Here is a 16,336-nt window from a genome sequence, read left to right on the forward strand (position 1 = left end):
CTGCCTCAGCCTCCCAAGTAGCTGGGATGACAGGCGCCCGCTACTACGCAAGGCTGAGTTTTTTGTACTTTTAGTAGAGACAGGGTTTTGACATGTTGGCCAGGCTGGTCTCCAACTCCTAACCTCAGGATCAACTGCCTCAGCTTTCCAAAGTGCTGGGATTACAGGCGTGAGCCACCACACCCAGCCTCATGCACTGGTTCTAAGTGCTGCAGAACGCTCCCTGGTACATTTCCCCCTGCCATCAAAACAGAGACTAGCACGTAAGAGGCATTCAGTAAGTATCTGATGAATAGATCAATGTGATGTTTCACCTTTTTAGTCCACTAATGTCCTAAAACTTACAGTGTCTAAGGTTTGGGTGTTAAAGTATTTTTGCATTTCTGGAATGAAACATCTTATTCATGATGTACTATTTAACACTGCTAGATTCAGTTACTGTCTTTATGAGGATTCTTACATTTTCATGTATGAAATGGGTTTTTCCCCATTTATTATTTTTGAGATAGGGTCTCGCTCTGTCGCCCAAGCTGGGGCACAGTGGCACGATCTCAGCTTGCTGCAACCTCTGCCTCCCAGGTTCAAGCAATTCTCCTGCTTCACCCTCCTGAGCAGCTGGGACTACAGGCACCTGCCACCATGCCTGGCTAATGTTTTGTAGCAGAGATCGGGTTTCACCATATTGGCCAGACTGGTCTCGAACTCCTGACCTCAGGTGATCCCTCCACCTCAGCCTCCCAAAGTGCTGCGATTACAGGTGTGAGCCACTGAGCCTGTCCTGTTTTCTAATATATCTATTTAATGCTATCAATTTCCCTTCAAGGACAAATTTAGCTATGTTCCGCACATTCTGACATGCCACATTTCCATTGTCCATCAGCTCCTTTATTTATTTATTTATTTTGAGACAGGCTCTTGCTGTGTTAGCCAGCCTGGAGTGCAGTGGCGCAATCACGGCTCACTATAGCCTCAAACTTCAGGGCTCAAGTGATTTTTCTGCCTCAGCCTTCTGAGTGGCTGGGACTACAGGCACACTCTACTATACCAGGCTAATTTTTAAGGTTTTTTTGTAGACATGGGGTTTTGCGGTATTGCCCAGGCCGGTTTCGAACTCCTGGACTCACACAATTGTCCCATCTTGGCCTCCCGAAGTGCTAGGACTACACATGTGAGCCCCCAAGCCTAGCCATATCAGTTCTACATATTGTATGTTTTCTTTATCGTACAATTTCCTTTTTAACCAAAGGGTCAGTTATTGTATGCATTTAGTTTCCACATGTATGGGAAGATTTTAGCTGTCCCTTTGTTTCTGATCTCCAACATCATTGCCTTCTTTTGTGACACAGTACATGGTTAGTTTTTGTAAGTGTCATGAGCACCCCCCAAAATACTATTTTCTTCCTTGGGTTTAAAGTTCTGTTCATTAGTCCACGTTTACACATTTTCTGCATCTTGTTTCCTGCCTCCTTCTTTCAGCATCTGGGAGGGGCATGTTAAGCTCTTCAGTGACAATTGTTGATTTCCTATTTCTTGCCCTGATTCTGCGGTGGCCTTGTTTGTACTATGTCAACTCACCTAAGCTGGAACTGTTTCCTAGAACCCCTTTCCATGTTGTTGCCCACAGTAAACATTAAGAAGGCAGATGTGAACTAGTAGGTTTTTTTTAATGCTCTGAAGGGCGCCAGAAATGGTAACAGCTCATGAACATTGCTGACCTTCTGGCTTAACTCAGAGTCTGGGGCAGGGCCGCAGCGACATCAGCTTCTGCTGGGTGCCTGTGTGCAGCTCCTCCGAGTCCTGGGGCAGGTGCATGTGCTTCAGAGCCAAAGCGGGAGACCAGCACTATTGAGGCCAGAGGAAGTGAGAGACAGAAGTGGGTTTCGGTCTGTCCTGCTGGGCTCTAGTGGGCCATTCTGCCTTCCAGTTTGTCTCTGTTCCCCTTCACTTCTCTTCCAGCTTTCCTTCCTGACTGCTGGCCGGGCTGACCTGTAGTAACTTCAAGCTGAATGCCAGAGACAACAGGAACAACCCCGCTGTTGTGACTGCTCTGCAGAGGGAGGACAAATCCCCTTCCCAATCAAAGGTCAGATGTGGAGGTGGATGATATCATGCACACAAACACACGTGCACACACTATGTGTGCATACTCACACACGCATGCACATACACACACGCGAGCACACACACGACAGAGAATGAGAAGAAAACTTCAGTCACATCACAGGATTTTCGGGGAGGGCAGTGCAGTCCCTGAGCTGGGGACAGAAGTGTTTCCTGTGGCTTAAGAGAGAGTAGGAGCAAGTAGCCCTGGTTTCCACTTTGGTGCGGGTTGGGCCTGGACATGCCTGGTTTGAACTTTGCCTTAGTGCTAAGGCAGGCGTGGGCTTTTTTGTCAGCTTGCCCAAATGTGGGTAGGAGGGAGGCACTGGCTGTAAGCAGCTTAAGAGCAAACAGAAGCCCGGCACAGTGGCTCACACCTGTAATCCCAGCACTTGGGTGGCCGAGGCGGGAGGATCACCTGAGGGCAGGAGTACAAGACCAGCCTCGCCAACATGGCAAAACCCCATCTCTACTAAAAAATACAAAAACTAGCCAGGTGTGGTGGTTCAGGCCTGTAATCCCAGCTACTAGGGAGGCGGAGGCAGGGAGAATTGCTTGAACCGGTTAGACGGAGGTTGCAGTGAGCTGAGATCATGCCTCTGCGCTCCAGCCTGTGACAGAGTGAGACTATCTCAAAAAAAGAAAAAAAAAATAGAAACAGGCTCTTTGTGACACTGGGACAAACTGCTCTGCCAACTCCCACAATGATTTAAGAACTAATCCACGTAATGAACCCACATTCTGTTAAGTCATTGTGGTTCTCCTTAGATCAAGCACTGGGTGACAGGTTCTCGAAGTTTCTACTTCAGCTGGACGCTATTTTGTCAATTGCACATACATCCATATGACCCATGCCTCCTTTTAACAGTGACACCTTCTTCAAACCTTGTCTTTCTTTGCCTTCTAGTCTACTTTCCGATATTAAAAACTGCCACTCTGACATTTTGGCCTTCTAATTGGTTAGTAATTTTTTCTTCTTCCCCCAAAATTTCAAATTTCAACCTATATTTATCCTTCTGTTTTGTCTATGTCTCTTATAGACTAATACTCATGAATTCGTCTAAATTTTTTGTTTGTTTTTGAAGATGGAGTCTTGCTCTGTCACCCAGGCTGGAGTGTAGTGGCACGATCTCAGCTCACTGCAACCTCCGCCTCCCAGGTTCAAGCGATTCTCCTGCCTCAGCATCCCAAGGAGCTGGGATTACAGGTGCCCACCACCACAGTGGGCTAATTTTTTTTTTTTTTTTTTTTAAGTAGAGATGGGGTTTCACCATGTTGGCCAGGCTGGTCTTGAACTCCTGACCTAAAGCGATCCACCCGCCTCGGCCTCCCAAAGTGCTAGAATTACAGGCCTCAACCGCTGCAGCCTACCAGTGAAAACTATTTAACTCATGTAGCAATTTTACTTATTGTGGATTTTATAACTAGTAGGAAAAATGACTAGAAATCCATGGTTCCCTAATTTTTAAGGCACATATTTGAATTTCTGGACTGACTTAATTGAGATAAAGGGTGACTGTAAAGGGCAAATCCTTTGATGACTTCAAATCTAGGCATATCAGCAAGATCATTTCCTTTCTTATCATTATTTGCAATATATATAGTAAGAGAGTGCAAGGGAGGGATTGGATAGGCAGAGAAACAGAAAGAAGAAGAGAAGGAGGAGAGAGGAAGAAGAAAAAGGAGAAGAAAGAGGGGGAGGAGAAGAAAAAAGAAGAGGAAGAGAAGGCAGAGAGAAGAGGTGATGTCTTAGTCTATGCTGCTATAACAGGTTACCCAAGACCGGGTAATTTATAACGAACGGAAGTCTATTGGCTCACAGTTTTGAAGGCTGGGAAGTCCAGTATGAAGGCACCTGCAGTTTGGGCATTCTCATTGCAAGATGGTACATTGAACGTGCGTCCTCCAGATGGGAAGAAGGCTTTGTCTTTGTCTTCATAGGGTGGAAGAGGAAAGGGAAAAAAGAGAGAGGGCAGGAAGGGGCTGAACTGACCCTTTTATAAGGGCGTTAATCCCACCCATGAAGGCAGAGCCCTCACCATCTAATAGTTTTCCCAAGGGTCCTATCTCTTAATATTACAAAGGCAATTAAATTTCAACATGAGTTTTGAAGGAGACAAATGTTCAAACTATAGCAGGTAGGGAGAAAGGAAGGAAGGAGGAGGAGGAGGGAAAAGAGACTGATGGGTTAGGAGGAACTTTAGCAAAAGAATCAGCTCTGCTAGGTGGAAAGGGAAACTACCAGGAGAGAAACAGGTGGGGGAAGGAACCTCCTAGAGGAAAGGGCAGACTCCACCGTTTCTTTTTTCTTTCTTTTTTTTTTTTTTTTTTTTTTGAGATGGAGTCTCACTCTGTCACCCAGGCTGGAGTGCAATGGCAAGATCTTGGCTCACTGCAACCTCCGCCTCCCAGGTTCAAGCAATTCTCCTGGGTTCAAGAGATTCTCCTGCCTCAGCCTTCCAAGTAGCTGGGATTACAGGCTCCCACCACCATGCCTGGCTAATTTCTGTATTTTTAGTAGAGACGGGGTTTCGCCATGTTGCCCAGGCTGACCTTGAACTCCTGACCTCAGGTGATCTGCCCACCTCGGCCTCCCAGAGTACTGGGATTACAGGAGTAAGCCACTGCACCCAGCCGACTCTACCCTTTTTGAACATTATTAGAACTTCTTTGATGGGCAAGAAAGGGTATTAAGGAACTCCGAAAGGAAATACAATGAAGAAGGAAGGATAAGGCCCTACTGGGATCTGAGGCCTTCACAGCAGGACCCAGATGATGATGAGAGAAGACTGTCCCTTTGCAAGGTGAGCTGAGGCTGGAAGTGGTCTATGGCCCAGCCACTTTGTTCTTGCAGGTGTGCTCTGTGATGGACTAATCAGTTATGGTCTTGGGAGCTCACGGTGGGTTCCACTGTGGCCTATGCCAAAACCAGAGAGTATCTTCAACAGCCCATAAAGAAGCATAAGACTGTACGGCAGACAGTTTTCATTTTTTCTTTTCTTTCTTTCTTTTTTTTTTTGAGACGGGTCTTGCTCTTGTTGCCCAGGCTGGCATGCAGTGGCACGATCTCGGCTCACTGCAACCTTCACCTCCCGGGTTCAAGCGATTCTCCTGCCTCAGCTTCCCGAATAGCTGGGATTACAGGTGCGCACCACCACGCCCCACTGATTTTTGTATTTTTAGTAGAGACAGGGTTTCGCCATGTTGGCCAGGCTGGTCACGAACTCCTGACGTCGTGATCCGCCCACCTCGGCCTCCCAAAGTGCTGGGATTACAGGCGCTGAGAGTTAAAAGGCTGGGGTTGTTCATTGAACTCCCAGAAGTAGGAGTTTGCTAGCAGAGAAGGCAGTGGTGAGTTGGGGAGAGGCATTCTAGGAGCATAGAGAAGCAAAGTTAGAGAAAAGGAAGCCACGGACCAGAGAAAGCCTGGTATATTCGGAGTGTGACTTCCAAATCCCGAGGCTGGTGCCAAACAGCACTGTATTAGGCTGTTCTTGCTTTGCTATAAAGAAATACCTGTGACCGGGTAATTTATCAGAAAAGAGACTTATTGGCTCCTGGTTCTGCAGTCTATACAGAAAGGGTAGCTCTGGCATCTGCTTCTAGGGAAGCCTCCAGAAGCCTTGACTCATGGGGGAAGGTGAAGTAGGAAAAGGCATGGGTCACACAGTGAAAGCAGGAGCAAAAGAGAAAGCTGGATGGGGAAGTGCCATAGCTTTCGAAGGACCAGATCTCATGAGAACTCACTGTCTCTGAGACAGCACCAAGCCACGTGGGATCCGCCCTCTTGACCCAAACACCTCCCACCAGGCCCCACCTCCAGCAGGGGGGATGACATTTACCCAAACTATATCAAGGGCCACCTCCTGTGCTCCAAGTTTTCTTCCCAGTCTAAAGCATTTTACCCTATCTTCTCGGGGCTCTGCATTGGGACGCCATGAGGAAGCACAGAGGTAGATCTGGCTCTTGGGGAGAAAGGGGAGCATGGGCAAATGGTGTGCCATTTCCACCTTAGAAAATGATCAAATCACAGAGCGTCAAACAAAAAGAGCCTGAGGTTTTGTAGCCTGACACTCTCCACTGTCTCCTTTCATTGCTCATGTTCTCATTGAATCTCACACCAATCTCGCGAGGCAGCTGAAAAAACCCAGGCCCAGAGAGGTGTGTGGTTTACCCATGGCCTCCCAGGGGCTGAGTGAGTCTAGATGTTAGCCCAGCACCCCACAGCTGTATATGCCTGCAATGAGAATCCAGCAAAGGAAACTGCACACGGCCTGCTAAGAAGGTCCTGGCCCAGACGCTGATTAACTGTACGTTTAAGTCACATTATTGTCTTTACATTTAACTGTGGTTATAGCTATTTCCTGGAGGTCAAATCCTCTAAGAATTTTTATTTTTTTTTTTTTTAAAGATGGAGCCAGGCGTGGTGACTCATGCCTGTAATCCTAGCACTTTGGGATTCCAAGGTGGGTGGATCGCTTGAGGTCAGGAGTTCAAGACCAGCCTGGGCAAAATGGCGAAACCCCATCTCTACTAAAAATACAAAAATTAGCTGGGACTGGTGGTGAGTGCCTGTAATCCCACCGATTTGGGAAGCTGAGGCAGGAGAATCGCCGAACCTGGGAGGTGGAGGTTGCAGTGAGCTGAGATTGCGTCATTGCACTCCAACCTGGGCAACAAAAGCGAGACTCTATCCCCCCAAAAAAGAGAGATGGGATCTCACTCTTGCCCATGCTGGAGTGCAGTGCCACAACCACAGCTCACTGCAGCCTCAAACTCCTGGGCTCAAGACATCCTCCCCTCCTTGGCCTCCTGAGTAGCTGGGACTACAGGTGCATATCACTGTGCCTAATTTTTAAAAATTTTTGTAGGGATTGGGGGGCCTTGCTATGTTGCCCAGGCTGGTCTCGAACTCCTGGGATCAAGCAATCCTCCCTCCTCAGCCTCCCAAAGTTCTAGGATTACAGCCTCTCAGAATTTTTTAAAGCAAGAATTGTAGGCCAGGCGCAGTGGCTCACACCTGTAATCACAATATTCTGGGAGGCTGAGGCAGGCAGATCACGAGGTCAAGATTTCGAGACCAGCCTGACCAACATGCTGAAACCTCGTCTCTACTAAAAATACGAAAATTAGCCAAGCATGGTGGTGCATGTCTGTAATCCCAGATACTCGGGAGGCTGACACAGGAGAATCACTTGAACCTGGGAGGCAGAGGTTGCAGTGAGCCACGATCGTGCCACAGCACTCCAGCCTGGGAGACAGAGCGAGACTGTGTCTCAAAATAAATAAATCAACAAACAAACAAACAAACAGTCTTGAAATCGGCCGGAGCAAAACTACAATTGCACACAACATTAAAAAAAAAAAAGGTGCATATTGTAAATCCGACAGCACCCACTAAAACAAGAAAACAAAGAGCTATGGCTAATAAGGCAATAGAGACATACAGAACAGTTTTTAATACTTTTATTTTTAACTTTAAAGAATTATTATCATAGAAGCCGGCTGCACTGGCTCACGCCTATAATCCTGGCTCTTTGGGAGGCCAAGGCAGGCAGATCACCTGAGGTCAGGAGTTTGAGACCAGCCTGGTCAACATGGTGAAACCCCGTCTCTACTAAAAATACAAAAATTAGCCAGGCATGGTGGCGAGCGCCTGTAATCCCAGCTACTCAGCAGGCTAAGGCAGGAGAATCACTTGAACCTGGAAGGCGGAGGTTGCGGTGAGCCGAGATTGCACCACTGCACGCCAGGCTGGGTGACAGAGCGAGACTCCGTATCAAAAAAAAAAAGTGTAAGTCACTAGTTGTAACTGTGGAGGCTGGGCACATCACATCAGAGGCCTAACCGATAGCTAGATGGCTTCCTAGATGAAACACGACCCATTTCTTGTGAGCTATCCACAGGCAGCAGAGTGTCTGAGTGAGATGAAGGAATAGTATAGGAAATCTCATATTGCTGGTAGAACTTAGCCTGAATTCTCTACGTATGGGGATGGGAGGCATTAAACTTTTACAGCCTTATCAATGTAAGCTCTGTTCTTTATGTAACTGGCAGCGACTTCAGCCAGGAATAAGAATAGCCAACTGTTCTCTGTACTGCCAACACAAAGAGCCACAGGCCAGGAACGCTGCCTGGATGAACCAGGAAAAACCCTGCTCCAGCCCTCAGGGCAGACTGCAGGTGCTTGCGAATCTTGGGCTTGGGGTTGGAGGCTGCCCAACACCCTGGGAACCCACTTCTTGCATTAGTGTGACCCAGATGCAAGACATGGAATCAAAGGAGATCATTTTGGAGTTTTAAGATTTGACCGCCCTGTTGGATTTTGGACTGGCATGGGGCCTGTAGCCCCTTTGTTTTGGCCAATTTCTCCCATTTGGAACTGCTGTATTTACCCAATGCTTGTACCCCATTGTATCTAGGAAGTAACTAACTTGCTTTTGATTTTACAGGCTGATAGGCGGAAGGGACTCACCTTGTCTCAGATAAGATGTTGGACTGTGGACTTCTGAGTTAATGCTGAAATGAGTTAAGACTTTGGGGGACTGTTAGGAAGGCATGATTGGTTTTGAAATGTGAGGACATAAGATTTGGGAGGGGTCCAGGGTGGAATAATACTGTATCCCCACCGAAATTTCATCTCGAATTGTAACTCCCACAATTCCCACGTGTTATGCGAGAAACCCAGTGAGAGGTGGTTGAATCAGGGGGGTGGGTCTTTCCTGTGCTATTTTTGTGTTAGTGAATGAGTCTCATGAGATCTGACAGTTTTAAAAACGGGAGTTCCCCTACGCAAACTCTCTCTTTGCCTGCTGCCATCCATGTAAGATGTGACTTGCTTCTCCTTGCCTTCCACCATGATTGTGAGGCCTCCCCAGCTATGTGGCACTGTAAGTCTGTGAAACCCTTTTCCAGTATAAATTACCCAGTCTCGGGTATGTCTTTATTAGCAGCATGAAAATGGACTAACACAGAGACATTGCAGGGGAAACAGCAGGGATGTGTTAAAACTCACTGGGAGGGCATGTGGGAGAATTGATGAAATATAGGTTCCAAGAGCATGGATCAGTCATTTGGGCTGTTAGTACCAGTACTGCCCTGAATTCTTGCAAATATATTCAGCATCTTGACTGGGAATTGCACCTCAGGCTGGGTGCAGTGGTTCACGCTTGTAATACTAGCACTTTGGGAAGCTAAAGCAGGAGAACTGCTTGAAGTCAGGAATTTGAGACCAGCCTGGGCAACATAGAGAGACCCCCATCTCCAAAAAGAAATTTTTAGAATTAGGCAGGTGTGGTGGCGTGCACCTCTAGTCCTAGTTACTCAGGAGGCTGAGGTGGGAAGATTGCTTGAGCCTGGGAAGTTGAAGCTGCAGTGAGCTATGATAGCACCCCTGCACGCCAGTCTGGGTGACAGAGCAAGACTATGTCTCTCTAAAAAAAAAGGGAATTGCAACTCAAAGAAAAGCTAGTTTAAAAATCTCCCTAGAAGACTGCATGTGTGGCTGGGTGCCATGGCTCATGCCTGTAATCCCAGCACTTTGGGAGGCCAAGGCAGGTAGATCACCTGAGGTCAGGAGTTCGAGACCAGCCTGGCCAACATGGTGAAACCCCATCTCTACTAAAAATACAAAATTAGCTGAGTGTGGTGATGCATGCCTGTAATTCCAGCTACTTCGGAGGCTGAGGCAGGAGAATCACTTCAACCTGGGAGGCGGAGGTTGCAGTGAGCCGAGATTGTGCCACTGCACTCCAGCCTGGACAGTAAGAGGAAAACTTTGCCTCAAAAAAAAAAGAGAAGATTGCATTTGTAGGCGACTTTTGAGATGCTGAACTAGCACCCTTTCTCCATGATTGTATCTTTACTCATTGTAAGCATACGGACAGCTGCTGCTGGAAAGAGGCCTGTCTGTATTTTAGCTAAGAGTCCCCCAGAAGAAGGCAACATTTCAGGAGGTGGCCAACAGCAAGACTGTGCAGTCGTCAGTTTGGAAGACAAGGCCCCACAGGGAGAAGTCTGTATCCCCTAAGAAGAAGGGCATCACTTACGATGATTTGTTAAGCAAAACTGATCCTCATCTTATGAGGAACCAAAAAGGGCCCCTGTGCCAAGGTAGGTACCCTTTCTGCCATCTTTAGCTCACTTTGCTTCTGAACCCCTGAACCTCACAGTTCCCACAAAAGCCTGTGCTTGGGTGGTCTTTTAGAGTGGTCTCACCTCCTAAGTCTCAGACTTTGAAATTTCACCTTTCCACTGCAGCCATCACACACTTTCCCCATGCCCCATTCCTTCTCTCCTATGGACTTACTCTTTGTCCCCATGACAACTTCCAGTCCTGGGGCCTCTTTTTCCCCAAAAAGTGGAGCCCTCTCCTGCTGTCCCTTTGTCACTCCCCAGTCATAATCCCATTACACCCTTTCTCTTTATGGGGCACCCTCAATTCTCTTTCCCCTTTGGTTTCTGTCCTTCCAACCTGCCAGTCTCATGCTTGGGTCAACCCATCTGTTCACCATCTTTGTTTCTGAGCCTATCCTCATTGCCACAGAAGATCAAGAAAGCTGGCTGACACCAGTGGTGAAAGATACAGATTTCAGTCACAGCTATTGGCAACTGTGGATTTAGCCTTTCCAGTTGCTCCCACTATTGACCATTCCAACTTTATCCTAATCACCAGTCATCACATAATTGTCCAATGATCTCTCCTACATTCCTGGGAAAAGAGGCCATCTGTCTAAACTCTAACCTCCTCTGCTTCAGCCTCAAAATATCTCTGCAGCATCACCCCTTCCTTCCTTCCCTTCCCCCCTTCCCTTCCCCCCGTCCTAGATGAACAAGTTTCATCATGCCTTTTTAGCAATAACCGCTACCCCGTCTTCTACTCCTATTCATTCATTTATTGTTCATTCCACATGATAGGAATTCCTTGTTCATTCTTGCATGGTAGGAAGCAAGGAGGATGCAACTGTGAACAAAACCACCAAAGCCTCCACACTCAAAGAGCTTACTGTCTAGCAGTACAGAAAATCAGTGATGATTACAAGAATCCTCTTTCTACTCCAGGACTTTGCTCCATCTCAAAGGGATGGTCTCAAACCATCCCTTTCTCTCTTTTTAATTTTCCTCAATCCTGCCTCCCTCTTAAGCACTGTCTCCCTACCTCAACCATCAGATTACTCATCTGATCAGTTTACCTGGCCATCTCACTCTACTCCCATGAGGCTCCTAAGGCTTCTCTCTTGAAGACAGTGAACAATGTTGGTGCTCAGTCCAAATGCCCTATTGACTAGAGTGGGTGCAGCCCAATTTCAGCAGCAAACCCCAGAGGGGCTCCCAGGCTACTGTGCTTTTCCCACAAGCAAAGAGAAGTACCCGAAGCTTCTCTTTCCTGGATTAGAATTATCCCATTATCACCAGCACGATAGGATACTTTCAGTTCTTGTCTTCTTTGATCTCTTAGAGGCATTCCACACCTTTTTTTATTTTTATTTTTATTTTTTTTTGAGACAGAGTTTTTGCTCTTGTGGCCCAGGCTGGAGTGCAATGGCGCGATCTTGGCTCACTGCAACCTCTGCCTCCCAGGTCCAAGCGATTCTCCTGCCTCAGCCTCCTGAGTAACTGGGATTACAGGCATGTGCCTCCACGCCTGCCTAATTTCATATTTTTAGTAGAGACGGGGTTTCTCCATGTTGGTCAGGCTGGTCTCAAACTCCTGACCTCAGGTGATCCGCCTGCCTCGGCCTCCCAAAGTGCTAGGATTAACAGGCGTGAGCCACCATACCCAGCCATTTTTTTTTTCTTTTGGGACGGAGTTTCACTCTGTCGCCCAGGCTGGAGTGCAGTGGCTTGATCTCGGCTCACTGCAAACTCCACCTCCTTGGTTCAAGTGATTCTCTTGCCTCAGCCTCCTGTGTAGCTGGGATTACAGGCGTGCACCATGACATCTGGCTGATTTCTGTATTTTTAGTAGAGACGGGGTTTCACCATGTTGGCCAGGCTGATCTCAAACTCCTGACCTCAGGTGGTCCAACCCACCTCGGCCTACCAAAGTGCTGGGATTCCAGGTGTGAGCTACCACAACTGGCCCACACCTTTGACCCGTTGGCATCCTCTGGGCTCTTCCTGAGAGGCCCAGTTACGTCTTTGTCCTCCTATTTCCCTGGCATCCCCATCTAACTTTTCTGTCAGCTTCTCTTTTTCTGCTTGGTGTTTAAATGCTAGTGATTCTCAGGACTCTATCCTACACTCTTCACCTGCAAACCACTGACTTTCAGTGCATCGGTAATTGAGTTTGAGGAGAGTATGCACAACTCCCAACCCCTGAATGGTACCAGGCACAAATACAACAAATACACATGGTATTTTTCTTTTTTCTTTTGAGACAGAGTTTTGCTCTTTTTGCCCAGGCTGGAGTGCAATGACGTGATCTCGGCTCACTGCAACCTTCGCCTCCCCGGTTCAAGCGATTCTCCTGCCTCAGCCTCCCAAGTAGCTGGGATTACAGGCACCCGCCATCACGCCCAGCTAATTTTTTGTATTTTTAGTAGAGATAGGGTTTCACTATGTTAGCCAGGCTGGTCTGGAACTCCTGACCTCAGGCAATCCACCTGTCTTGGCCTCCTGAAGTGCTGGGATTATAGGTGTGAGCCACCGTGCCCAGCCCATGAGATGTTTTAATACAGGCATGCAATGTAAAATAATGTCATGGAGAATGGAGTATCCACCCTCTCAAACATTTATCCTTTGTGTTACAGACAATCCAATTATACTCTTCTAGTCATTTTAGAATGTACAATTAAGTTATTATTGACTACAGTCACTCTGTTGTGCTATAAAATAGTTGGACATCATACTTGCTTCCTCCCTCTCCCACAGTCTCCATATCTAAGAAATTATCAATTCCTACTGGTTTCATGGTCAAAGTGGCTGAAGAACCCAAGCCTTCTTTTCATCCTTAGCTCCTCCACATTAGCACAAAGGCAGAATGCATTAGGGGTGAAAAGTGTAGTTTCTGGAACCAGACTACTTGGATTTGCCCTCTGGTCTGTTTCCTACCCACGTGTCTTTTTTTTTTTTTTTTTTGAGATGGAGTCTTGCTCTGTCGCCCAGGCTGGAGTGCGGTGGCGCGATCTCCGCTCACTGCAAGCTCCGCCTCCCGGGTTCACACCATTCTCCTGGCTCAGCCTCCCGAGTAGCTGGGACTACAGGTGCCCGCCACCACGCCCAGCTAATTTTTTGTATTTTTAGTAGAGATGGGGTTTCACCATGTTAGCCAGGGTGGTCTCAGTCTCCTGACCTTGTGATCCGCCCGCCTCGGCCTCCCAAAGTGCTGGGATTACAGGTGTGAGCCACCGCGTCCGGCCATCCACGTGTCTTTTAGTCAGTTACTTAACCTCTCTGTGCCTTAGCTTTTTTTAATCTTCAAAATAGGGGACATAATACCTTAATTATTCTTGTGAATAATGCCTACATGATTGAAAACATGAAAAGTCTTAATAGGTATTGAAAGCTTAGAAGGGTGCTTGGTCCTTAGTGTTATGTGTTTGCTAATATTATAAGGCCAGGTATCACTCTTTATCATCTAGATCTCTAAAACAGCCTCTTAACTTGATTTTACTGTCTAGTCAGTAATTCTGAAAGTCAATTCACCTTTTTCCACCTTCCAGTGGATTCTCTTCTTCTTTTTTTTTTTTTTTTTTTCAGACAGAGTTTTGCTCTTGTTGCCCTGGAGTGCAGTGGCGTGATCTCAGGCTCACTGCAAACTCTGCCTCCTGGGTTCAAGTGATTCTCCTGCCTCAGCCTCCTCAGTAGCAGGTGCCTACCACCATGCCCAGCTAATTTTTTGTATTTTTTAGTAGAGGTGGGGTTTCACCATGTTGGCCAGGCCCGTCTCAAACTCTAGACCTCAGGTGATCCGCCCACTTTAGCCTCCCAAAGTGCTGGGATTACGGGTGTGAGCCACTGCACCAGCCTTGCCTTCCAGTTTAGTTAACTTCTTTTATTTTCCTAATAGATGGTACATTGTGTCTCCTCTGGGCCACAGCCCATGTCGTTCTTCCTGCTTTGTTGTTTTCGTTGTTCTTTCATAATGTTCTGAGATTACCTCATTTCCCGTGTCCTCTCTTTCTTTGGCAATCCAAAGAAAGTCATCTTTCAGATTGTCTGCTCAGAGTTCATCTCAAAGCCTGGCAAGTGAGTATTTTATATTTTAAATTATCTAAAAATCATAGAGTAATACCTTCTCAGATATGTCTCATATGCACAGCCTATAGTTGGATTATCTTTTAATCTAATCTGCGAATATTGCTTTGTAACTAGAGAATTTAGTCTGTTTATATATAATATAATCACTGGTATCTGGGGCTTAATCTGTCATCTTGTATTCAATTTTTATTTGTTTTACCTGTTCTATGTTTCTTTCCCTTGCCTTTTCTCAGTTCTCTTTTTGATTAAATAAACATTTTTCTCTTCCAATTTGGATGATTTACAGTCTGTTTCTATTCTTCTAAGGGCTAGCCTGAGAAATTAAGGCATGCATATTTATACAGTCTAAATTTAGTAAAACCTCACAGATAATGTAAGGAACTTTGTTTGCCTGTGCCTGACTTTGACATTATTTTTGCCTTGTATTTTAATTTTATATATATATATTTTTTTCTTTCTTTCTTTTTAAATTTTGAGATACAGTTTTTCCCTGTCGCCCAGGCTGGAGTACAATGGTGCAATCTCGGCTCACTACTGTCTTTTTCATTCCTCCTTGCATCTCCTATCTTCCATCTGGGATCATTTACTTTCTGCTCAAAGTATATCCTTTAACATTTCTTTAAAAATTGTCTCCTGGTGACAAACTTAGCTTTTACTTGTCTGAAAATGTCTTTATGTTGCCCCGTTTCCTAAAAGCTGTTTTTACTGGGTATAGAATTCTAATTTGGCAGTTCTTGTCTCTTAGTACTTGAAGATATCATTCTATTCTCTTCCATGTTTTTGCATTGCTGTGAGTCCATGCCCACCTCTCCTCACCTCCTGGCTCCTTTTAATAGTTTTCTTCTGTGTTTCTTGGTTTTGCAGTTTCATTGTAATGCATCTCTATAAAGATTGCTTTTTTTGTAATCTATTCTGCTGGACATTTGCTGGGCATGTTTTATCTTTGGACTAGTATTATGGATCAGTTCCACAAAAATCTAAGCCATTATCTCTGGAGTATTGTCTCTGTCCCACTCTCCCTCTTCTCTCGTCTGGTACTTCAATCAAATGAAAGCATCTAGAGGTTTCAATCAAATGAAAGCATCTTGAGGAGAGAGTCACTGTTATTCTTACCGGAGGATGCCTCCAGTGTTGAAAACAAAACCCAGGACATTTTACTCAACTTGGAAAATATTTCTTGAGTAAACTTGGACAGTGGTTAAATGTTTAATCTTCCCAGGTTTGATTGATCACAGACCGTGCCAAGTCAAAAAATAATACAAAACAAGGTTTTTATGTACTTCAATTAGAAAGAGTTGGAGGAATTCAACCTAATTTTATGAAAACTTTGTAATGCTCCATAACAACTTTTAATTGTCAACACCAAAAAAATTTGTATCCCAGCTCTAACTGCCTATTTTTCTTGGAAGAACTTGCTCTCTTTTTCTGCCTTTCATATCATTACCTAAGAAAGAACTATTTCCAGGTAAAGTCAGTGAAATCCTCATGAGTCATTCAGGTGATTTTTTTCTGAGAGTTGATGGTGGCTCTGGCCCAGAATTACTAAGAAAAGGCTCTAAGAAACAAACAGATGGGCTCCCCACCCTCTGTAAACTTTCTTCCTCTATTTAGGCACATCTTTCTGTTCCTAAAAATGCCCTCCACTGCATGACAAAAGCTTTAAGCTGAGGGATTCACCTGAGCTCCCTGGAACTGTGTTGAAAGTCACAACTGAGCTTGACAAGTTAACCGTGGCCTTAAAATGAATACTTGGGATCCAAGGAGCTCCTAGGAAGTCAGAAGATAAAGACCTTTATAAATGACAGATCTGTACTTGAGGTCAGGAGTTCAAGACCAGCCTGGCCAACATGGTGAAACCCCCGTCTCTACTAAAATTACAAAAATTAGCCAAGCCTGGTGGCGGGTGCCTGTAATTCCAGCTACTTGGGAGGCTAAGGCACAGGAATTGCCTGAACCTGGGAGGTAGAGGTTGCAGTGAGCCAAGGTCGTGCCACCACACTCCAGCCTGGGCGACAGAGCAAGATTCAGTCTCAAA

The 16,336-nt window shown here is 46.0% G+C and overlaps 1 protein-coding gene across 1 annotated transcript in view; it reads left to right on the forward strand.

Annotated features, from left to right (window-relative positions):
* The first annotated feature begins 4,872 nt into the window (after window positions 1-4,872).
* The window catches only part of OLAH (oleoyl-ACP hydrolase), a 41,264-nt gene continuing 29,800 nt past the window's right edge, over window positions 4,873-16,336 (forward strand). The window contains 1 exon segment of the mRNA XM_063607198.1: window positions 4,873-4,904. Coding sequence (XP_063463268.1) covers window positions 4,873-4,904 — 32 coding nt within the window.

Source organism: Pan paniscus, chromosome 8, assembly GCF_029289425.2.
Source record: "Pan paniscus chromosome 8, NHGRI_mPanPan1-v2.0_pri, whole genome shotgun sequence".
Lineage (NCBI taxonomy): Eukaryota > Metazoa > Chordata > Mammalia > Primates > Hominidae > Pan > Pan paniscus.